This window comes from Taurulus bubalis (assembly GCF_910589615.1).
Source record: "Taurulus bubalis genome assembly, chromosome: 1".
Classification (NCBI taxonomy): domain Eukaryota; kingdom Metazoa; phylum Chordata; class Actinopteri; order Perciformes; family Cottidae; genus Taurulus; species Taurulus bubalis.
The window spans coordinates 6,466,848-6,492,149 of NC_136589.1; the positions used below are offsets into that span (position 1 = coordinate 6,466,848).

Sequence of the window (25,302 nt, forward strand, 5' to 3'; positions counted from 1 at the left end):
GGAAGGCTAAATAAATATTACAATTATTTAACACTCATTGTAATGTTATGCATGTACAGACAGGTGCTATAGGACATACCTGAGAGCAGTAGTCAATTCTCTCCAGGATAGTAGAGAAGTTGGGCCGGTGCTCGGGACAGTGTTGCCAACACTGGGTCATGATCCGATAGCTACATACATAGTAACAGACACACATTTCAGATATATTGTTGGAGCTGTTTGTTATATGAACCATCTTATAAAATTGGTCATGGTTTTATCATGACAAAGAGACAAAATAAGCAGAGAAAACTTCCAGAGAGTTCCATCAATTAAACATTAAAGGTAGTAGTCAAAGCATAATCTGGGTCATTTCCTCTAAAGTCATCCTTGAAATCATCCCAGCTGTGCTCTGCTTCCACTTTACATCCGGGCTCTTCTCTTTTGATGTATTCCCTGTCAGTACTCACACAGGGCCCGGGCAGCTCTTGGGAGGATCCATCCTGCCTCCACTGGTGACAAACTCCAGCACCTCTTGGTTGGTTTTACAAGGATACGGCATGAACCCCAGAGAGAGGATCTCCCACAGCAGCACTCCAAATGACCTGCAGGGGGAGAGACAGATCAACAACTGAACCTTGCCCTTGTTTCTCAGACTGAGTGTACCGGAATCAATCTGAAAGCACTGCCTCGGTTTATAACATGTATACATTTATAATAAAAGGCTAATAATTAGTTAAATGTTAATGCTTGATTAAAAACTAGATTAAAAACTACGTTTTTACTTTGTCTGGTTTTGACTCTCAGAGTTGTTTTTTCTAATACAGGGGTGTCAAACTAATTTTGGGCCCACATTCTGCCCATTTTGATCTCAAGTGGGCCAGACCAGTAAAATCATAGCATAATAACGCATACATAACGACAATATTTCTCTATGTTTAAATCATTGGTGAAGTTTTTTGCATGATAAACCCTATTTTAAAGGTCTTTCTACAATAAACTAGAAACATAAAGACCAAAAAGTCAGACATCAGCCCACTGTTTATCTGCCTGGGCTCTCCTCTGCAGATTCCCTCGCTTTGTGACGTCACTTTCATGACGTGATCCATTTTTAAAGACTTGCAACACAATGCCTCGTGGTGAAAAATACAGTGAAATGTCCAAAAACGTTATCCTCCATTTGCAGCTTGCACTTTCTCCCTGAATTTCGTCACAACGCCTGTTTTTTTCTCCCAATCATTGATGGTGCACCATCTGTAGCTTCACTGACAGGACAGGTCCAGTCCACTCCGACCCCCTCCAGCGCTTCAACGAGAGCGCTAAAAATGTCATTCGCTGTAGTGGTGTCTGTCAAGGAACTCCTCGGTGGAGCCAAAGTCTCATCAACACCACGAATGAATACGGCCAGTTGAGCAACATCTTTAGTAATGTCAGTGCGCTCATCGATTGCAAATGAAAATGCTACAAATTACTTTACTTCATGCTTCTTTTGGCTATCCAAATCTGCTGAAAGAATGGAAATCCTATCCTTCCTTGTTAGGCTAATGTTGGCAAAAGCCTGTCACTTAAAAAAATATATATATATATATATATTTTATTTCAACAGTTATCCGGCGGGCCGCTCTATTAGAACTGTGATGCTTCAACACAGTTTACATTTCCACAGTTGGGTTGGGTTTTGGTAACTGGAGCAGTCACACAAGCCTCTCTTCTTTTCTTTTTTATTGTTCTGCTGGAAGAGAACTAATTTTCAAAATAACTTTAAGTGTGAAGGAAGAATGTGCTTCATCAGAGTTTGACTATACTGTGGTCAGATAGTATCTTGTAAATCTTCCCACCAGCAGTCTGACTGAGTTTTATGGACAGCTCAGCTGTATAAATCTCGCCCTAAAAGACTTTGATTGCATCTATTAATGTCAGACGCTTTGTGAGCTTGATCCCTGAACAAACATTTCTTTCAGTCTTCAAAAGAAAGATTTTGACGTTGTTTGGCCCATGCCAAATATTCAACTTCTTTTGTGATTGAAAAAGTGGTTTGGACACTGGTCCAGTGTATTCTTTCTGCAGCTGGCTCTGTGTCTTGAATATGTATTGTTCACTTGATACAGATGTGTGGTTTTGTTCAGGAGTAAAACTACTTAGCTCTCCAGCTGCTGTTGTCCTGAGCGCATGGATGCTTTTTACCTGAGCTGCAATTACGCGCTGGGTTGACTTATCAGAACAATTTGGATTTGACATTAGTAGGAATGAAAAAAAAAATCTTAAATGCATATCTGGTTGCAACATCTGGTTTTAGCATTTTTCAAAGACTTGCATATGTCAGTTTAAAGTAACTCTCAAGCTGAGTTAAAAGTAAACTGTGATTGAAAACCTCTTTGTGGATACATACTTACTACTCTATACAGCATGCCTCAGGATCATAATAATAAATAATAATAATAATAATAATAATAATAATAAATGTTATTTGTATAGTGCTTTTCAAGGTACTCAAGGCACTTGATACCATGTATCAGTCTTGCAGGTGAAGACTCCCTCCATGAAGGCCTCCGGTGGCATCCATTTGACTGGCAGCATGGCACGGCCACCTTTCCTGTAATAGCTGGCTCTGAGAAACAAAAGAAAAATCTGATTTAGAAATGTCCATTTATCATCAGTTTAGAAGAGAAGGTCAAATCCCTCACGGCAATGAAACTTTGAATCTGGCTCCGCGGAGCATACTGAGCTTTTCAACTGGTCCCCCATTTACCACATCAACCCAGTGCTGCCCAGACTCCTGCTCCAATCAGACACGTCATCCTAAGTCATCCTGTGTGTTTCGCTATGTGTGCTGCCATGCAGTGCGTGACGATGCAGATTCGGCATACAAACCTGTATATGTCTCGTGCCATGCCAAAATCACCAATTTTGGCCACTCGGTCTGGTCCAGGGCAGGTAAGCAGGCAATTTCTAGCAGCAATGTCTCTGAAAATCACAGGATTAAATGATTAAAAAAAGACTATCCATAGAAAGATGGGTATAAACCATTCACCTACAAGTTGACATGTTTCCGGCTGCAAACAAATGTTGACCATTGTAGTTTACATTAAACAAGGTCCACTTGTGACAAGAGAGAAACAGATGATACAATCTATAAAATTTGTGGCTGATTATGCAACAATCGTGTATATTTGAGGAAAACTGTAAGTGTGCCACTATTTCTCACCCATCACCATTTTGGTCTTATTGATGTTTTTGATTTGTTCTCATGCTGAAATACTCATTCTAGTGTTTTTGATGCTATATAAGGGGCATTCTTACAGACCAAAACACTTTCTTTTGGGGTTATTTAAACTGAGTAGTAATTACTGGGTGCAGATCTGAACCTGTGTATGAAGTGGTTCTCCTCCAGGTAGCGACAGCCGAAGGCAATGTCTCTGGCCATCTGCAGCAGCTCCCGCATGGTGAGAGAAGAGGTCTGGCCCTGGATACAGCACAGCTCAATTTAGTGTGAAACAAAAACACACACCTCAGACACATACACACACACACACACACACACAGAAAGGTGGCATCCAGACGTACAGCCCGTGGCCTGTTCTGTCTCAGGAAGCTCTTCATGTCTCCTCCGGTCATCAGCTCCAGCAGGATAAAACGAGGCAGGATATTCAGACTGACGCCGATGCAGCGCACAATGTTGTCATGGCTGAACTTGCTGCGTGGACAAACAGCGAACAACACTCAGGTTAGCAGGTTTCTAATTGTGTGTGTTAATCATATTTCAAAAAAATCCTGCTGGATACAACTGGGCAGGAAAAATAAAAAGACATGAGAGAGAGAGAGAGAGAGAGAGAGAGAGGGTGCTGGTACACTGTCCAGATTTAGAAACAGCAAAAATGGGACAAGGAGCTGCTGAGAGCAGCAGATAAAGCCTCACTACCAAAACGTGTCAAAAGAGCTAAAGCTTTCAACACTTTTAAAACACTAGAGCACTTTCAGCAGGATGGGCTGCGGCCCATGTGGCATACAAACAATATCGACAACAAGAGGAATAGTCCTGGTGCGCGCACAGATGGCAACGGCTTCCTGCCTGACACACAAAATACTTCTCCACATGTTATGAAGCTGCAATCAACAATTGGCCTGATGTCCTTTAAATAAAAAAACAAAAAAGCAACATCTCTTCCGATGAAAACAGGTTCTTTTCAAATGGATTTGGAGGCTCTCTCGCTCCCTCTCTCTCTCTCTCTCAGCAGCCAGTTGATGGCTGATTATGTGAGAACACTGCTGCCTCACACGCACAGGTGTTCTGTAAGTAGAATGTATTGGGTGAATCAATGTGTGAACTGCAGTATGGCTCACCTCATAATCAAGGCCTCCATCAGGAAATCCATTTCATCCTGTTCAGAGCAGATTTCTGGAAGAGTCTGTGGAGCAGAATGAATCAGAGAAGCAGTTGGAGGTGTGTGTCTGCTATTGTCAAGGCAAGATAGTATTATACCTATTTAGCAGACTATTGAAAAGGCAGACCCATGTGAAGTTCAATCAGCTGTGTCTTTTTTTAACTTAGTGTAGTTTTTAAGCCAAGTGATTTGAGGGCATTGACCGACTTCTATTTTTGTATATTATGTAGTAAGTAAAGCAAATAGTCCTTCTCTAAACGTGCATTTTCCTTCATGCATTTGTGACCTTTGGAGCCCAAAGTAGGAGGCACCCCTGTGGGATGTTGTTGAGTTGATTACAGTATATGTAATGAACACAACTCCCGTTGAGATGCTATCATCTGACACTTCGGTGCAATTTGTCCTCATACGCCTCACAGTGCGAACTGACCTTTATGGCCACCTGCAGGGGGCTGTTGTCGCTGCTCATCCCCAGAACTTGTCCTTCGTAGACTTCACCGAATGCACCATGGCCGAGAGCCCTGACAAAATAAAAAGGTGAAAAATGGAAATGATCAGTAAAAATGTGTGTACTATAAGTAAAGGCATCGGCACGGAGAGCTATCCGAACCTCAAACTGACATTTTGACATTGCGTTCAGGTGTGTTGTACCTGAGAAGTGTTATGTTCTTGCGGGGTACTTCCTTCAGTTCATTGAGTGAGGCGGCCTTCCCTGCAAAGCAGTAGTTGGGGTTGTAGTCCGTCATGATGGTGGAGGAGCGGATCTTGCTCAGCTTGTACTCTGGACTCTGCAGATGCCTCCTCACTGCATGCAGGTCGTTCTTCCTGCGGTACCACACTGAAGACAGACACAAAACAAGACCAGCTTCTTTTACTTCAAAGTCTAAGAACTTTTTTTTTTCAAACTGGACCCCATACTTGCATTTAAGTTGTAAAAGCAACTTCCTGACTATCTGCTAACTGTAGAAGCAGTAACACAAGGAGGGGTCAAGCCGCATCTCAGTACTGATGCTCATCAATGTACAACAACAACATCCTTAGCGCCAGTGGGGGGAAAAAGTGAGTCTGTTTGTAAAAGAGTTGGTTGACAGCCACTTTGATGTGGAAAATTGGTATTCACCTTTAAGAAGACAAATCCTACCACACACAAACACATTTTCGTATTCTTATCTTAACTTCCTCGTGCTTTTTTTCGTACAGTGCACTCGTACAAAATCAGCAAACACTCAGTTAACTTCAGAAAACTGTGTAAATGACCAGCGTAAATGAGCACGCCTTCGTTAGAGATGTAAATTAGTATGATTAACGCCACATGTGAAGATGAATGTATTGTCTCTGCCAATATTAGGTCACTGTCTAAGACATGCTCTCTTCCGAGGGCCTGGATGTTCTTTTTTTAAAAGAACAAACGTGCAGTCGACTCGGTCGCGCTGGCAAAGAAAACATGCAACCTGTTTAATTGTTGGCCTTTTTATTTCATTTTATTTGACTAAGGCATCCAAAGGAAATAAGAAAGCTGTTTCACTCACTGACATAATTATATAATAGCTCATAATATAAGTTGTTTTGCAGCTGGAGATTGTTGGTGTTGAGGTGTTATACAATAGCATCAATAGTTCATTTTTAATTATATTATGATTCACATTGCAGTCAAACGAGAAAATGTCAACTTAAGTAGAAAGGGTCATTTATGTTGTATTTTCTAATGAAAAAATGCTTCAAAAGAATGAACAAACAATACTTTTGTGAAAAGGAGGTCTAATTGCACACTCCTTCAACGGGTCTGGACTACTCATGAATACCGAAGAGGAAATTCAAAGAACGAGAAAATTGGGGAATGTGGCAAGTTCTCCTGAATCACTTGTACAAGCCACTTATGAACACATCTGTTCATACAAGTGGTTCTTGCATGAGGCCCAATGATTTGCAGGATGCATGTGGGATGTCCTCTCCTTGGTTACTGCTCCTAGACTGTCTGTGCCAGTGAGTTTGGACTCACCCGCCATGGAGGCAGCCCACATCCCCGATGCAGGTTGGTAGTCTGCCAGGGAGGGGGCGTTGTGTGCAGGTAAGAGGTGTCGTAGAGCCATCGCCCGGTGCAGATGCTAGGGACCCAGGGGGGTTGGGATGAGGGGGAGGGAGGAGGAGGAGAGGGAGGGAACGGAGGAGGAGGGGGAAGGGAAGGGGGAGGTTGAGGAGGAGGAGTAGGAGGAGTAGGAGGAGGAGATGGGGCGCCCAGGGAACAGACTACCTCCCTGCATGGGGGAGAGCTCAGTTGAAGAGACACTGTTAACCTGAAGCGTGTGTAGGTGTGCGTTTTGCAACGGAAAGCAACATGCATGTATTTGCACAAATGTTTTGTTTTAGTATTGATTTATTCACTTGCAAATTCACACAATCACACTCGGTGCAGTTAGTGAGGAAGTCACACTTAGCTCATCCATTTTTCATTAGGCATAGAAGTCAGCTTCATTTGCACTTTGTCTGGTTATTATATGAGCCATACAGCTCTCTCCACTTCTGTTTGTTCATGACTGGTTTTAATTAGCAAAACAACCATCTTATCTGCAATTAATATCTGACTAAAAATACTCTGATAACACAGAATGCATCTCTGTTTATCTATACAACCAAACTCAAACTTTTTGAATTTTTGTTTCACATACCAACATTTTCATCTCTGCTGATATACCATTTATCCAATGACTAATATTTGTTAGGCCTGGGTTGTTTTAACCCTACTTCAACTTTAATGTATTTCCCATTTTTATAAAATATAAAATCAATACAAACATTGTTGCCCATTTCTTCAAATCTCCTCTCTCCCCATCAGGAAGCATCACTTATTCTCAACATCCTTTACTGGTATTCTATACTGTTGTACAAAAAAAACAATAATGTGCATTTCAGACATTTTCATAATGCATCTAAAAACAATACATATCATATAATGATGTGGAGCTAATTTACAAAAGGTAAAAAAAAAAGAGGCTGCAGTTTTCATTTCCCTCCACAATATATAGATAGAGCGAACAACACACTGATGATCATGATATTTCTTTTATGCAAAGAAGTGGAACAAGTTTAAAGCTCTTGAAGTGTCCGAAATGAAAAGGTGATCCTCTCGGGGCATGAACATGAGTTCAGTAAGTTCCATGTCCATCGTATCTATTGATTTGTTGAACTTTAATGTGCAAAAGGAAAAATGATGTGGTATATATAGTGGTATTAGATTTAAGTTCACCAGAATGTGACTCAGGAATCATTATAAATCTTCCTCGAAGGAATATCAATACAACGTTTCTGGCTTTTCATTTCCCCAAAGTTGTCAAGATATTTTGATTTAGAGTGAGTTGGGAACCATTACTATGATCTGGTCTCACCGCGAACGGGGGAGAGAAAAAATCTCCGATTGCGATTGATAGTTTAGGTAGAGGGTGCTGTGCAGACGTCTCCAGAGGCCCACACACAACGTTTAAACTCACCAAGACTGACGCTGAGGATGAAAGAGCGAGTCCTCTACTGTCGAGCTTGACTTATTCGGCACTTTCAGTGAGGTTAACGAGAGGACGAGAGAGAGTATGCAAACAGCGCTTAGTGAAGGATTAGTGTGTGGATCAAAGTGTCAGGATTCCCTTCCTTATTATCTGCAGCAGATGGTTGTCAAAAAGGTGACAAGGTGCAAAAAGTGTAATTAGCTTTAAAATCCCTCACTCTCCTATATTATTGCAGAATGACTGCATATTTGTTCAAACTGCCTTTGATATAAAGTGTCTGCAGTTAATAAAGCGAGATTTCCTCAACAAGTCAACATAACAGTTTTACTGCAGAGCAGCTTTTGAGACCAAGATCAAAATGAATGCAATATTAGTAGCATTAGGTAATGTCAGGTCACTAATTCATATTAAATATTAGATTCTGGTTGTCTTGTAATTCCTCAGTTGTCTCTCTTTCTCTTTCCTGGAAAGTTATTGCTACTGAGTTCATTGTTACTTCCCTAACTATTCCTATTTTAAGCAGTTTATTCGCGTAAGAATCGGCAGCAAAGCATTTTACAGCAATTATGATGGTTAGATTGTCTCAGATAACAGAAATCAAACAAATCTAGTCATCTCTTCATTGAAAACCTAACACCCTTTATCACAGCGCTTTGTGTAATAGTCTCTTTCGGTATCACAGCTTAAGTCTTTTTGCGATATAATCGTATCACAGAGAACCAATGCGCATGGGTTAGATAGACTGTATGCTTCTTAAAATGACTAAAATGCTATATTTCATCACGGTTGTCTTTTTTCCCCTGATTTGTTATGTATTCTTTATGCATCTTAATCATTGTTTCTTCAGGGGGGTTTTCAGCCACTAGTCATAACACCTGACATTTTCTGCTGTCTTATCTAACTCATCATACATCTCCAGCTGTGAAACTTCCCTGTTTAATGTCAAACCTTTCTGCTTGTCCTTTTCATATCCAATAATGTATCTTTACATCAACATCATACAGTGAGATGTTTACACTACATCTCTACCGTATCATGCTTCCATGAAAGCAATCGTAGTGTAGGCAATAAATACATAATCTCATCTCACTTCTCATCTGCCGTATAATCTTGTTTCACAATGTGTGGCACGAAAAAAGAAAGCAAAAAGGTCAGTCACCTGAAATAATTCTTGTAATAAAAGTGTCCATAAGTGCTCAGCAACATCTAAATCAGAGCCCTATCTCTCCCACAGCCCCTTTAATCATCTGGCACACAGCCAGAGGAGGGCATTAAACCAACACTTGTCAAAAACGTATTCCTGTTTCAGCAACATCTGGAAGCATCTGTATTTCCAGTGGCTGCTCACAGCCGGTGGAAGGTGGAGGGTACAAACTGCACACAGAACTGGGAAAGTCTCTTACTGAGGATGACACCAATGCAGATCAGCGCGATGCCGCACGCAATGATGGAGACCACGACTGCCAAGATCAAAGACGTCGACATCCGGCCCTGCAGAGCCGGGCCTTGAGAAGCTGCTTGGAGAGAAGGGACAAGAGGCCAGAGAAAAACAATTCGCAAACGGCTTTAGTTTTGATTGGACAGAGGGGATTCATTGTTTGACATTAAAATGCGCCGTTAACATATTGTGGCTTTCATACAAGAACAACAAATACTGTTGGAGGCAATTACGTACCTATGGTGCTGACACATGTGACGTTGTCACTGGCCAGGACTTCGTCGTCGCCGTCGCAGAGACACAGGATGAGGTGAGTATCCTCATCTCGTTTGCAGCTCTGTGTTTGACAGTGGCTGCAGTTCAGCTGCACCTTGATCTCACACTCGCCATGACTCTCCATGGCTACAGCGAACATTGCAGAACAACACAAGACACAATTTGTGAGGGAGGGTGATCATTATAGGGCCTTCAACTATTCACACCCATTGGCGTTGTTCCTATTTTGTTGCATTACAACCGATCATTAAAATGCATTATTATTTGGATTTTATATTGTGGACCTACGCAAAATAGTCAAAATTGGTGAAGTGAAATGAAATGAAAAGAAAAGAAAACCCAACAAGGTTAAAAACAAGTCACTTGATTATTTAAATAAAGTCCACCTGTGTGCAATCTAAGTGTCACACGATCTCACGGCTCACCATTGAAACCATTAATACAAAATGTAAAGAATATGTCACCACAATAGACCTGCCAATAGAGAAACAATACTCATGGCAGGCAAAGGGAACCTTAATCAGAGAGGCAACAAAGAGACCAAAGCCAACACTGAAGGAGCTGGAAAGCTCCACAGAGAGATGAGAGTGTGAAGGGGACCATTTTAAGCTGTACGCTGATCTTTATGGAGGACCTTTCGTCGAACGCCAGACGTCTTTTCTTATGTTTTGTCTTTGGTCTCTTTGTTGCCTGCCATGAGCATTGTTCCTCTATTGGCAAGTCTGTTGTGGTGACATGTTTATTCCATTTTGTAATCATAGATTTAATGGTGAGCCGTGGGCCGTGAGATCGTGGGACACTTAGATTGCTCACTGGTGGACTTTATTTAAATAATCAAGTAACCTTTGAAGATAATTGATCAGACCAAAACTTTTTTATTTGTTTATTTCACCAAGTGTGACTGTGTTGTGGAGATCCGTTGACTAAAAACAAATACAAATCAAATTGAATTCCATGTTATGGTGTAATGAAAAAGGAAAACAAGACACTGGGTTTGAATTGTTTTGCAAGGCATTATAAGTTTGCTGGACAATCCAACAAGGTCAGGTGACATGCTTTGTTTTTTTGTCAGCAAATCTCCAAACCCAACAATGAATTGAAGTATTGTCTGTGCAGCTAAAGCCTGATGCGTTATAGCTTTTTCTTGGTGGCATAGAGCTTAATTGTTTTCCAAAAAATGTTTAAAAAAAAAAACACACTGGGCAACATATTCCTTCATTACAATAAAAATAAACGGCGTAATGTATTTTGAGTTAATTCCACATACACCAGCTCACGGATATTATATCTAAAAACAAACACACTTCCGTATGACCTATGTTCACTCCAAACCACAATGCCCAAATTAGCTACACACACACACACACACACACACACACACACACACACACACACACACACACACACACACTCACACACAGTTGGTTAGAACAGTGGTTCTCAAATGGGGGTACGTGGAGGCACTCCAGGGGGCACGTGAGGTTTATATATATAAAATTAGACCCTGATGGCACAGTGCTGTGTATAATATCTTTTTTTCAACTAAAAATGTTTTGCGCTTGGCTGACAAACAATTTCACTCAAAAAAGGTTGAGAACCACTGGGTTGAAATTGTGAACAGATGAACTAACACACTGTGGTGTTTTTATAAGAATTGTTAAAAAATTGTTAAAAAAATACACTGAATATACTGAACACATTACATGTTGTGCATCTACGCCTGTATTTGTGCAACACATGATATGTACAAGGAGAATATTTGTGCCATATTAAACCTCATCCATCACTTCAAGACAAGATGATTTAACTACATTACAGAAAAGTCCCACTAATAACATTTAAACATTAATATCTTTGTTTTTGTTTGAACACTGCTGAGGCAGCCACTGTGTTTGAAAGCCTCGACTGACAGCACACTGAGCAACAACAACAGCGTCTTTCACATGAGAATGGAGGACTGTCTGTTGGCGCCAAAGGCAACTAGCTGCATGAGGCTGTGAATTAACCAACTGCCTTCCGCTTGCTGCCGCTGAATAATGAGGATCAGATGGTCGTCTCACAAACAAAACACCGCGACATGTACATGAGCATGTGCAAACAAGTGTTCAGACACACACACACACACACACACAAATACACCCACACACACCCTGGGGCATTAGATCAATTTATTTCTATTCCTCTATTTATTTATCTCAGTTTTCTTAAATTTGAGTTGTTGCTGTGACATTTTCATCAGAACCTCCACAGTTCTACTCACCACCACTAAGCTCCATTATTACTATTATTGTAATTACGACATGAAATACACCTACACTCTACTTTTTCATTCTATTCCATTCAAGTTGAATATAAAAATATATCTCACGGTCAATTTGTTTCAGCAGATTGAGTTGTTTTATGTACATTTCTACAGTTGTTGTGGGGCTTTAAATCCAAACTCATCAACTTCATCTGAAGTGTTTTCTGTCTTTGCTCTCTATTCTATTACTGCATCTCATGGTCTGAATTAGCGAAAGAAGGTAGCTCTCTACTCCATTTTATTAAATTATTTTCTACTCTGATCTAGTCTACTTACCCCCCCAAAAAAACAATCTTAATTCAAAGGACCACTCAAAAGTTTTTTTATGCTTTCAACTGCATCTCACAGTCTTCATCAGGAGATGTCATTTTCTCTCTTTTCTCTCCTCTGCTACCTCTATTCCTCCTCTATTTGTACTACTTACATCTGGCCGAGACATTGTAGAATTGATCAGCATAATTGTCTGACTAAAATTATCATAAGATGTCAGTCTCACCTGCCAGAGGCTGAAGGAAAATCTCTCCCATCGGATGAATGAATGAGATTCCATTCTGACCGTCGACTGTGATCTCATCCGCCAGCGCAGCATCACCCCCTGTCACAAAATGTATGTTGATTACTCTCCGATCAGTCAGTATTACAAATAATGTCAAAACCATTCTGACCCAATTCTGACAGTTTATTCTATAAAAAACAATGTCAGTGTTAATGATTACCTCAGCGACAGAAAGCTGAAAGATTGTGAGACACGATTGGAGTGTTCTGTAACTCAAAGCCAAAAGCATAGACCAGTGGTTCTCACAGCTTAAGTCTTTTTGCATCCATTAAAACATATTTCACAGGGGGTACCCTGTTATAGGAAATGTACTATAACATTGCACTGCATTGCATTACTGCAAAATTGCACATTAATGTGACAGGATGTTGCAAAACTTTTTTCAGTTGAAATTGTGTAATTTCTGTTAGGAGTCGACTGTTGATAGCAACCAGACCAGCATGAATTGTGCTTTAGACTGTAGAACGCATTAACCGTCTCTTAAAGAGTAATTTCTGCCAATATTCTTTCAGGGGTTTAGCAGCGGGTCTGGGATGAAATGTCAAGAGGCAGCGAGACAGAAGAAAAGACGTAAACGTGATTTGGGGTTTCAAGTGCAGGGGTTAGAAATGAAAAAGCAAAGCTGTTGAGGGTAGCGGAAAGGATGATGTTACCTCTGTAACCTCCTCCACCGCCTCCAGCTGTGCAAGCCCCACCTCCACCGCCAAATCCTCCAAAGGTCGACCAGCTGAGCTTGGACAGGGCGAGGGAACACGACGACCCCCCCTCAGCACCCTCCATCAGAGACTTTCCCGCCTTCAGGTGGGGACTGGGACTGTCTTTCCAGCCTCCACCTCCACCTTCAGGGTCACAAACACCAAACAAGCACAACATTACAAAGTATTTCATCATACGTTTTATATATCATGCATATTTTGTAAAGGGGATGAAACTGGAATTAGAGCTAAGGAGAAAAGGAACAATGTTGCAATGTTAGACATCAGCAGGGCACTGAATTGTATTTTTTTTTAAATATATATATATATTTAAAAAATATATATATATATTTTTTTATATATATATATATTTAAAAAGAAATACAATTCAGTGCCCTGCTGATGTCTAACATTGCAACATATATATATATATATATATATAGTTGAAGGACCGTCAAGAAAGCAATTCCCATAATGCAACTGGATAATATCTTTTGTTAGAAAGAAAAGAGAGGCTTTCTGGAATCAACACCTCAGAAGCATACATCCAAGGGGAATTAATGAAGATTTTACCATTAGAGAGTTTTAAAGTGGCTTTAAGGTAGTTTTTAATCATCCATTTTAAATACTCAACTGGGCTTTACATTCTACCATTCATTTTTGTGACTAAGATGTTTTTTGCCCGTTTCCTTTTCATGTTTTTTTGTGCTGCAATCTAGAGTATCTGTCTAGCTAAGATTTAGCCTTCTTGTCGAGTATACTGTGTATATGCTCTGCTTCTTTCCACATTCTGTATATAACCCCGATGAAGGCCTTGCTCATCAACACATTGGTGAAATAAAGAATATTATTCCTTTATTATTTGAGCACCTCTTCGGCTGGTAAAGTAGCGACATAACACTCTACCTATAAATTTGTTTATTAAGCTGAGATACCCCGGTGACGTCACTTTAGTAAATTATATCGACTTAGATCAACAGATATTTGCATACGAATGCAGAATCTGTAGACAGTGGGACAAGATGTTGGTATTGGAAACATTTGGTATTGTTTGAAGTCCAAGTAGTAGTATTGGCGCTTGAGCTATAAATATAAGGAAGGCAAGATTTTCCATAGAAAGAGCTCAGTCTTGTCGAGATTAAGTTTGACAAGTGGGGGGGGAAACCTCCCTTCAGTGAGGTTCACAAGAAACAAAGGTTTTTGTTGTTTTGCCTTTTGCTTCTCACTTTACACCCATCCAAACTGATGCCACTGGCAGCCACACACCTTTTTATATTTATATATAAACAGAGGTAGTAAAGTAATAATCTAAAGCGTCGACAGGCTCAACCACCAGCTGGTCAAGGCCTCACATGTTCAGCAGGAGTTTCTAAGCCTGAACAAATTCTGCAATGCAATGCATGATAATGTGTGACAGCATGACCAGTTTCATCAGTTCAACACACAGCTCCACCATACACACACATTCACAAGCACATCCACACACTAAGAGCTGCATATTTCTCCTGACACTCAGATCTTTATCCAAACAAACCCACAGAGATTTCAATAAGATGAGCTGATGGACAGCCTGTGTTGAGACTTTGTCGGTCAGAGAGGATTTACTGAGAACGTTCCAGCAGACGTTTCCAAGAGCAAAGAGAGACCTCTCTACCATATATGTCTTGCTACAACCTGTCGGGGAAACTAAAAATACGATCCAGATAGATCACATTATCCGCAAGCCAAACACATCCTGCTGTGTGAGAGCATGCATGCCAATGTGAGCTGCTTTGAGGGTGTGTGTATTCAATACAGAAAAAACAAATCCTCTCGTGGCCTTCAACCAACACGTCTCTGTGGGCAAGTTTTAAACTTCATTTGAGGCGCATAGCACTTTCTCAAACTGGGTTCCTTCATCATGTCACAGTGATTTCAGGGTTTTTTGGACCTTTAAAAAATATGAACCATGCAGAGAGATTCATTGCATGCTTACTATAAATTATCTACCTCTGCTCTCTAGTAAAGGGTATCAAATTCCCTCAAAATACAAAACAGTGTTCTTGTTACTCCAAATTACTCACAGACTGTGAAAAGCTTTCATTGAAACTGGTTTTGATTATAGAAAAAGGCTCTATAAGGGCGGTTGACTTATTTTAACATTGTGAGCGCCACAAATAAAATTCCATTCAGCCTCAGCGTATTAAGATGGAGGGAGGAATCTCTAAGTCAGATATCTCACAGCCGCAGCAAATACAATTGAAAGTGTCTGCATAGTTTAGTTGTCAACCCTTTAAACACACTGGTACTAGGATGGCTTATAATATAGTACCTGCAGCACCAGTTTGACCGCTGGTGCCGGGAGCTATGGTGCTGTTTTCATACTGCTCCAGTGGTATCTGGTCCAGACTGGTCTCTGGGTCCTCCAAGTAAGCATTTCCTCCTCCACCAGCCGCAATCAGCAAGGGAACCAGCTCATCTTCCTCCATCTGACAAGACAGCATCAGCATAAATCTCACTCATTTGATGCATTTTCCACTATGTACATGCTCGGTGGTGCACATGAGGACAGTTACAGCAAAACATTCATCTGCAAATGAAAAGGGAATATTGACAAAGCGTCAGTCTCAGCAGTAAAGCAAATTGCACATGACCCAGAAAGCCCTTATTACAGATGGTAGATGATCATAAAAGGAAGAAGTAAACATTTGTCCAATCTTATGATAAAACAGCTTTCCAGATTTCCAATCTACATATATTTAAACCTGTGGATTAGTGAGAGACACTGCTGAGTTGTTTCAATGTGCCTCCAGTAATTTTTTATGCCTATCGATGAACTGGACACTCAATCCGCACGCGGTATCAAACAAACCCGCAGAAAGGACACACAATACGGAAACAGCCCAAGCGTCTTCTTTCACCTTAAAGATGTAGGTGGCTCCTCCTCCTCCGCCTCCTCCGCCAGCCCACTCTGCACCGGTCTCTCCCCTGAGTTTGTCTTCAATCACCGACGACTCTCCCAAGCAGATCCTCTGCGTGTGGGGATTTCTCTACACCACGGGGGAGGGGAGATTTAAGTCTCAGAGAAAGAAGCTGTCTTCATAAAAGTAGGAATTCTTCAGGCAAAAAAAAAAATTCCAGAGCTACATTTAAAGAAATTCTTCCAGCACGACCTCAAGTTCACCCTACTTACCCCGGGGCACGCATCCTCTCCCTGGTGGCCCACCAAGATGTAAAGTATGTCTCCTTTCTCCAGAGGAAATATGGCAGATATGAAGACCCCATGGTTGCGTTTGTTGTGGTTTTTGGCTCCTTTCCCTCCTGCAGCTCCGTATGCAGAAATCCTAAAGGGATATCATTGCACCACCAGGGGTTTAAATACAGGGACTGAGAGAAATTGCTTTCTGGCTCAGGTTCCACAGTATACGACCTACTAGATGGATGGACTGCAATACAAGTCAGTTATAGCACACAAATCAGGAGACACAGTCACATGTTTTATAAAGAGAACCTCTTCCAAACAGACACACTGTGTTGACATTGGCATGAAGCAACCTGCGTGTAATCTAATTTAAGTAATTCAACACCTTGTAAAACCTCAAATTAATCCTGCAACTTTTCTGTTCTCTCATTTTATGTTGTGCGTGTGATGAAGAGGTCCCATGACGTGCTGTGTGAAGACAATCAAATTGCTTGGCAGCACAACAATCAGTTACACTGAGCATGTCCAGAACAATTTAGATCCCAAGCACGGAGGCAGACAGACACACAACTAAATTGTCGTAAAGCCTCAGTTGTCTCTTCAATGGCTAAACTCCTATAATTAACTATGAATGACACTCAGAATAATGTAATAAGTGTCACTGATTTTAAAGTAGACTGTGGCTCAGTGCTGAGCACGGTTGTCCTTCAATCAGAGGATCGGCGGTTCGATCCCCGGCTCCGCTAGCCCATGTCGATGTGTCCTTGGGCAAGACAGTTAACCACCAATTGCGCCCGTAGCTGTGCCTATTTGTGTGTGAATGTTAGATACTCATGGGCAGGTGGAACCTTAGCTCCTCCCATCAGTGTGTGAATGATGACAAGTAGTGTGAAAGCGCTTTGAGTGGTTGAAAGACTAGAAAAGCGCTATACAAGTAGAGGTCAGGTCGACAAGCATTTAACCATCACTTACAGGTATCTGTTTGTAGCAGGAATCCTCCACATCTGGACTCCTTTGAACGGATCTTCCTTCCCCACAGTAACACTGACATTATTGTTCCTGTAGGTGCTGTCACACTGGGCCTGGGTTGGGCCGTGGGGACCACTGGCACCACATGAGTTAAACCACCATGTCATCAAAGAAACCTCTAGAAAAATGAAGACGAAGAAAAGAAACACTGTCATGAGCTGAGAGAACTGATAATTAAGGAGTTGTGTATTCATTTGGAAAGAAACAACAAAAACACGAGAAAAAATTGAGGGAAATATGTCTGAAAAATGACTAAGATAAACAGAAATAAACATCAGCACCACATATAGAAGTCACTGGAAATTGCTACCACCTGGTATGTGAGCGCTGAATAATGCACTCTGGAATAAACGCTTCTGGTCAGCTGATATGGGAGATAAACCTTCAAGCATCAAGAGGAATTGCGAGTGTACAATCAACCAGCGGGAAATCCATAAGGTATCACAGTACCTGAGGCAGAAGGCTCTGGAAGAGGGCTTAAGAAATCCTCCAAGTGATCAATGGGCAGAAGCGAGTTCAGGTCTAAAGGAGCGGCAGGAGGCCAAAGAAGAGCATGAGAGGTGATGTGATGAGAGACAACGAGTCACAGTCAAACATGTGCATGTCACTGAAGCATAAACCATATTCAGACAGAAAACAACACTCATCAAAGGATATGAGAACAATTTAAAGAGGGGTGTTTTGGATGGACCCATTTGAATGATTCCTGAGCAGGAAACATCATGAAAACATTTTTCCATCAGCCCTCTTCATCCACTTGTAAGCATCCAGATGATGACTTTTTGTCATTTCCATGTTTTCACCAAAAGTTACAGGATTTACAGGATAGTGCTGTTTGCAATTTGTCCAACCCAAAACCCGAGTCCGACCCTGTTCTTTGCCATCGCGGTGTTTCTGATCCTACTTCAGCAACGACTCCTTGGTTTAGTTTCTGTTTCAATACCATAAAAGCTTATAAGCCTCCCCAATACACACACACACACACACACACACACACACACACACACACACACACACACACACACACACACACACACACACACAAAACAGATATATCCGTCTAATCCAATGCACTAAAGCATTCATTCAACATCTGTGTTTCATCTATTTGTGCAGCATGAGAAATAGAGTGATATGGCTTCATTCACATGTTACAGACAGACTTTATGAAGCAGAAACCACCAGTAACTGAATGCATACTTCCCCTGGTGGAGGCGACTCTTTGTCTTGAACTAATTATAGCTTTTTTTATTGGTATTGGTTTTACATAATTATTGCCACAAATATGCTGACCCACAATTAAGTGTACCATTTATCTTACGGATGTGACATTTTAGAATGGCATGTTTGCAGCACCTTACCTGTGTCAAAGCAGGCAGCTCCAATTGCAATGTCATCAAGAGCAACATCAGCATTCGAGCCTTTTTCCCACACAGCTGTCACCTTAACGTGGAACCTGCAGCAAAGCACATTTGTGTATTTAGAGAATTAGAGATTTTGCTTCATGCGAAAGGCAAGGGAAATTCAATCCCAATACACAACAGTTTGTAGTGAATAATAAATAAAATCTTGAAAATGATTTACTCTTTTGCTAGTGCAGGTTCTCATTTGCTGAGCCAGGATGCGAGCCGCTATCGTGTATCGTTGATTTTATATAACTGTTCATTTACTAATTCTTAATTCATTTTTATTTATTTTTCATTAGATTTTGTTTTGTTTTGTTTGCTTGTTTGTGTATCCTCAATTAAGAGGTTGTTGTTTTTGTTGGTCGGGGAGGGAGTTTGTTCATAAGAATGATACTGTTGACCTAAATGCTTGGGGGGGGGGGAAGAAAAATGCTAAATGTATCACAATTGTACTGTTTCTTTGTGTACTTGCCTTAAAATAAATTTAAAAAAAAAGAAACTAAAGGAATCCTAAACATTATAGAGCCAAATGTGAATAAACATTTGTTTTTGAATGATGAGGAAAAAGTGGTGGGTACGGTTGAATCTTAGAGGTAACCTTTACATACAAGAGAACATGCCTGATCTTTTGCTCCACCATGACAGTGTTACATAATCATCTGCGACTTTTTTTCTTCACTTTACGCACCCATGATGAAGGCCAGTCAGCTGCAGGGCAACATCTTCCCAGTCGTCTGTCCACTGATGATTTCTCTCCCAAACCAAGGGAGCAGTTGTAGTCCCATTCTCCTCTATAGCCACCAGCAATGTGCCATTAAAGCCTCCATAAAGGTACAGAGAGAAACGCATCTGTACGTAAAAAACAGACCCAATTTCAGCAAGGAGTTAACATATTGACAATTGAAAAGGATATCAACACAACTATTAAACTATTGTATCTGTGTAAATAACTGACCTGACATGCAGTAGTAGAGACTGGGGCAGCGAAAGACGAGCTCTGAATGGACGCCTCTCGGAGGGAATTACTCTCTCTTACCTGCAGAAACAGGAAGTGCCCTGGGGGCGCACAATAAAGGGGAAACAGCAGAACGCTGACCATCTCATGAAATAAACATATCAAAATAATGGGCATCACACATACAGTTAAAAGTATGGAATGTTTGTATTCTATTCTTTAAAGCCAAGCATATTGAACAAGTTTTATCGTAAAACGAAAAACCATCCGCCTATAAAATAAAAAAGCTCTTTTGAATTGATTGAGAGCAGCTGTAACATAGTATTAAATATACATCTATATTATGCCCTGTGGAGCTGGATTAATTATTAAATAATCCGTATGAACTCTTCATGCGGTGGAACTTCATATGGTAGTAATCTAACAAGGCATTCCTATTAGTATCTGGGTCTGCAACGATCAACAACAACAAATACATACATGAATAAATAAATATACATTTCAGCAACAAATGAAAAGCACGTTTGAGAATAGAAAAATGTAGTTTCTACACTAAGCAACGTGAGTTTTCCATGGCTCCACACCACAGTAATTTATCAGAATAGGACAAGATTCACCTGACAAATAGAAATGAAATCAGGACAATATGCCCATTTCTCACACACACACACACACACACACACACACACACACACACACACACACACACACACACACACACACACACACACACACACACAACCAACCAACCAACCTGGTGTTCTCTGCAGACTGACACCCTGCATGTCTTCTTTCTCCAGAAGTTGGTCTCCAGCTACTCTTCTCCAGGCCGAGTGATGGCTGGACGCAGACCAACCACATGCATCCTGTTCAAAGGAACAGTGAGAGCCAAATGGAAGAGCACCTGGGGAGGACAGAGAGTGTAAACAGAGATCTGGGGTTAAACAGAGATCACAGCTGCAAAAATTTATCCACGTTTTCCACTGATTGAGGAATTTCATTTAGGGGAAACCAGATAGCATTAAAGCCTAGAGGGGTTTCATGATTTCATTTGTGTTTTTCTGTTCAATTGTCCATGTTTCCCTTGTTCTCCACACCTTAGTTTGTCTGTACTCTATGATGTATGTTGATGTTACCCCTCCCAGATGAGGACATATGGTTGTTTAACCTCTTGAAACCTGAGGCTCGTATATGGTTCTTTTTTTACGTCTTTATTTTATTCAAGTAGTCGTATGAACCCCAAATGAGTTATATTACTTGTATTATTTTATATCATTTTTTTCAGAATTTATTTGTGAATAAAATGTATATTTTCAAAAAAAACACTTTTTTAAACATATTTTGATCATAACTATTAATGTCCAGCATGATCTATGCTAGATTTCCCCCCAAAAAAGTAGCCGAACTTTTACAAACTCCATGGTTCAGGCCCTTACCAACATCCAAAATACTAATAGGACACCTTTTTGGAAAGCCTAAGACCTAAATAATCAGAATATGCAACAAAGACCACTGTAAAACCAAGCTTTGATATATTGGGAAGGTGTTTTAGTAAAAAAAAACGTGTCGTTCGGTTCAAAAATAGAAAGGTTACTTGTTTTATGACAATACATTGTCTCACCAGAGGCTGCTGGGTATTAAAATTTGCATAAGCCTTCCCCCTTGCTGTGTGAGGTGTTTCTAGAAATGTGGGGGGTACACGTAAGTCACGGGAAGCGGATTTGTGAGCCAGAGAAGAAGAAAAAGAAACCTCCGGCCAATTCGTGATTTTACAGGTACTAATATTGAGTTCGTAAGGATTTTGATTACTTTGTTTACTTGTTGTCCCACAAGCCTGCACGATTACTGAGATATGTTTTTTAGGGAAATCCGACTTTGTAAAGGGTATTTATCATGGATTTAGTGAAACCTTACGGCCGCCGCGGCAAGCTGACCGTGCAGCAGTATAGTCGGCGGAGTTTACGTAAATACTTAAACTTAACAGTTACTTTAATTAATTTTAATTATTTTACACCATATGTATCTTCTCACAAGGGTTGTGGAACTGTATAACTTTAAATGAAGTTAAACAACGATGTGGTTCTGGAGATAATTAAGGAAACGTTCAAACAAAATAAAATAAAAATTGTCCGAAAACAGGCACAGCGGCGCTGCTTTGCCTTGCCGTGCTAAAAAAGTTAGCATCTTACAGTCTCATTAGAAGATTCTTAACAATTTCATCTCTTTGCATCCAGAACAAAAAAAAAAGCTGTTATGTTTAGCTTGAAAGCATATATCAAGCTAAACATGATTAATTAGCCAACTTCAAAGTTAAAACCTGCCTTCAAACAAAAAGGTTATTAGCTGTCAGGCTAGTTGCCAATACATCCAAGAGTCGCTGGTTAACATATTTTAAGTGGCAAAATCACTATAAAAGATATAATGCTTAGTTCAAAGCCTTTTATGGGACATATGTTTCTTTGCTTGCTTTCTAAAAACAACATGAGAAAATGGACAGTAAAACTGGCATTATATAAAGACACAATTTATCATGTATATAAGACAGACGTAACATAAAGTTATAGAGCTAAAGGTCTGTTCCTGGACACAGATACAAACTGACATCATCAGTCTTTCCATCTGATCATGAAGTGTTCTTTTTGACAGAGTAGTGTAGGGTTTTTTAAGCTTAGTTTGTCACATTTGGACTTGCACATCTATGTAAAATAAGTTGTTTGTGTGTACATTACTATGCATGAAATATGATAATTAATATTATAGATTTGTAATTGTATGCATATGAAGGTCACTTTTATTACTGTAGAATTGATGTGTGAATGAATGTTAGACAAATACTGCATGCTGCATGATATATTGACTACTGCTTTAAGGAGTTGTAGTTCTCTTGTTCGCCTGAGGGGGCGGAGCCGAACATTGACTTTTAAAACAATGGACACTACCCTTTTTGGGGAAGAAGAAGAAGAAGAAGAAGAAGAAGAAGAAGAAGAAGAAGAAGAAGAAGAAGAAGAAGAAGAAGAAGAAGACGGAAGCAGAAGTCTATTTCCGCCCCTGAAACGGCAGGGCCAATGATATGTTTATAAAGGTAATAAAACATTAAACCAATAGGAAGGACTCTAAGTCCCGCGAATGAGTTGAAAACTAACCGGTACGCGAACGCTCGTCCTCTCTCCATCCGCACAGCGAACCACTCGGACCTGTGTTCTGAGGTGCGCCGTGGATTTAAAGGGCCCGATCGGGAGCATAAACTGTCTGTCATTTTTTATTAAATATACTTTTACTATAATTCTTTTGGATCCCGGAACTCATTTCCCACCACCTCCCAGGATCTGAACATATATCTCACAGTATTTTAAGAACACTTATATACACTTATATATTCTAATGGTGGGCCAGGGAAAAAATTGACTACACAGTGACCAACCTCCTCTCCTCCACAACTCAAGGACTCCAAATAGCCCCGACTACCATGGATTTCATTACTGACTAAAACAAGGCCTCTTGAAGTGTTTCTTGGAATGAATGATTGATGTTTTCAAAGATAAGCACAAAGCCATCAAGTGGGAGGAAATGACAGGTATTCATTTCCTTTTTTTCCGTAGCATAGTTTTCCAATCTTGGATTTCATACACCCATGAATCAATTTTTTTTAATTTAGAAAAATGTGTAATATCTTATGTTTAGACATTGTATGGCATGCTTTTAAGATGATAACTTAAACACATGAAGCATATCTCATTTCTAGCAATACAATAAAAGAATATCCAGCTCATGGAAAATAAAGCAAGCCCCTGGCATTGAATAATCTGGCTCCTCAGGTCAAAACACAGATTATTTATGGATTTAAACTTTAATATAACTAATGCAAATGAATACAGCCCCATATTCTGCTTCATCTCCGGTACTGTATGCATCAAACCACCATCACACAAACTGAAGCACTCACACAGGCACATCTTTTCCTTTGAATGTTGTTCTCACAATCCCCTTCTCAGTCCAATGGTGTAGATCAAAAGTGAGTTAAAAATGATTTCTCATCACACAAGGGGAAACCTCTGCAGTCTACTGCATAAGTGCCTTCTCAAGTGTTGCTAATAGAAATTGAAAGCCACGATTTCCCTCTAAACAGCATCCTACTTATGCATGCTGTGATTCAACAGACTCTCACCACAGATGAAGCCCTCGTCCTCTCCCAAAGGACAGTCGGTGTGGAAGTTGCACACTTGGCTCTGGTCGATGCATGCTCCCGAAGTTTCACAGTGGAAAGATTCCCCACATGCCGCTTCCAATCCGATGACCGGGTGTTCTGCAAACCAGCAACCACACAACAGTTATACAGCAATACAACACATCATGGAGAACTACGCCTATTTGGCCATTTCGTCGTTTAACCCTGAAGCGGTGAATGTGTGTTTCTTTAAAGGATTAGTTGGACTTATTTGCTTTTCTGTACGAGTGTTAGATGAGAAAAATCAAGATAAACACCACTTTCATAACCATCCATTACATATGAGCTACAGCCAGCAGCCACTTAGCTTAGCTTAGCTCAAAGACTGGGCTCAAAGGGAAACAGCTAGCAACAAAATATGACTACTAGCACCTCTTAGACTTAAATTGACCAATTAACAATCTCATTTTCAGTTGGTACAAAACAGAGACTGCCTGAAAAGGTGGGACTCAGTCCGCTTCCAAGTGTTTTTTTGTGGTTTCAAAGCAAACAAACCAACTACGGGGTTTCATGGAAGCAGCCATGTGGCGAGTGTGGCTCAGTGGTTAGCAGGTTTGTCCTTCAATCGGTGGTTCGGCCCCGGCTCCGCTAATCCATGTCGATGTGTCCTTGAGCAAGACATTTAACCCTGAGTTGCCGTGTCTAAGTCACTTTGGATAAAAGCGTCAGCTAAATGAAATGTAATGTAATGTAATTATGCATGATTTCAAAAGCTTCAAAAGTCTGTTCAGGAAGCGATCTGTGTTTAAGGCCATGTAAATGTTTGTTGTTGTGAATTTTGGTGATAAATGAGTTTCCCCACTGGGGATTAATAAAGTTTTCTAATCTAATCTAATTTAATCGTATTTGGGCAAAAATTGGGGAAACTGCTGTGCTTAAAGTTAATAATTAACTAATCTGAACAGAAAAACCTTTTCAGTGTCTCTCTTTTCAGCTACAGTGAAAGCAAAAACAAAAAAAAGATTTGCCACTATGTACCGTCAACACGTTTCCAGTTTAAACTAAGGCTATATGTTCAGGCAGCAAGCAAATCTAATTTACTTCTGAAACGAGATCTTTAAAACAGACTGTCAACACTCTTTTTTGCAAGTGATCAGATTGGATTTGTCGGTCCAGGCATCCCCAACCCATCTTCATGGGATGCTGTGGTAGCAATGTTTGCATTGCTGGGGATGCGGTTTTCCAAACAGGAAGTGTTCACGCTCGAAGCGATTGCTTTGCCCAAAAAGCTAAATCATCAAGCACATTTCATGTGTTTTTTTGTTGCTGTCCAGAATTCTAAAATCAATCTAGATACCACCTCTTTTGCCAAAAACTAATTTGAGCTTGCAGACTGAACAAGGCCAAATTGTTCAGCTGTTTGGTTAAAGGTGCTTATCAG

General features: G+C 40.4%; 1 protein-coding gene across 1 annotated transcript in view; it reads right to left on the bottom strand.

The window, feature by feature from the left end:
• Nucleotides 1-25,302, bottom strand: part of ltk (leukocyte receptor tyrosine kinase) — a gene marked incomplete at both ends in the record, with an annotated part of 44,441 nt that overhangs the window by 1,098 nt on the left and 18,041 nt on the right. Inside the window, 23 exons of the mRNA XM_079217838.1 lie at nt 80-170; nt 450-584; nt 2,486-2,587; nt 2,851-2,943; nt 3,345-3,442; nt 3,544-3,673; nt 4,321-4,385; nt 4,792-4,882; nt 5,013-5,199; nt 9,262-9,375; nt 9,534-9,698; nt 12,371-12,469; nt 13,084-13,269; nt 15,437-15,593; nt 16,026-16,154; nt 16,298-16,448; nt 17,279-17,453; nt 17,786-17,857; nt 18,697-18,791; nt 19,430-19,590; nt 19,697-19,797; nt 20,451-20,600; nt 23,862-23,999. Coding sequence (XP_079073964.1) covers nt 80-170; nt 450-584; nt 2,486-2,587; nt 2,851-2,943; nt 3,345-3,442; nt 3,544-3,673; nt 4,321-4,385; nt 4,792-4,882; nt 5,013-5,199; nt 9,262-9,375; nt 9,534-9,698; nt 12,371-12,469; nt 13,084-13,269; nt 15,437-15,593; nt 16,026-16,154; nt 16,298-16,448; nt 17,279-17,453; nt 17,786-17,857; nt 18,697-18,791; nt 19,430-19,590; nt 19,697-19,797; nt 20,451-20,600; nt 23,862-23,999 — 2,885 coding nt within the window. The remainder of the gene's footprint in view (nt 1-79; nt 171-449; nt 585-2,485; nt 2,588-2,850; nt 2,944-3,344; nt 3,443-3,543; nt 3,674-4,320; nt 4,386-4,791; nt 4,883-5,012; nt 5,200-9,261; nt 9,376-9,533; nt 9,699-12,370; nt 12,470-13,083; nt 13,270-15,436; nt 15,594-16,025; nt 16,155-16,297; nt 16,449-17,278; nt 17,454-17,785; nt 17,858-18,696; nt 18,792-19,429; nt 19,591-19,696; nt 19,798-20,450; nt 20,601-23,861; nt 24,000-25,302) is intronic.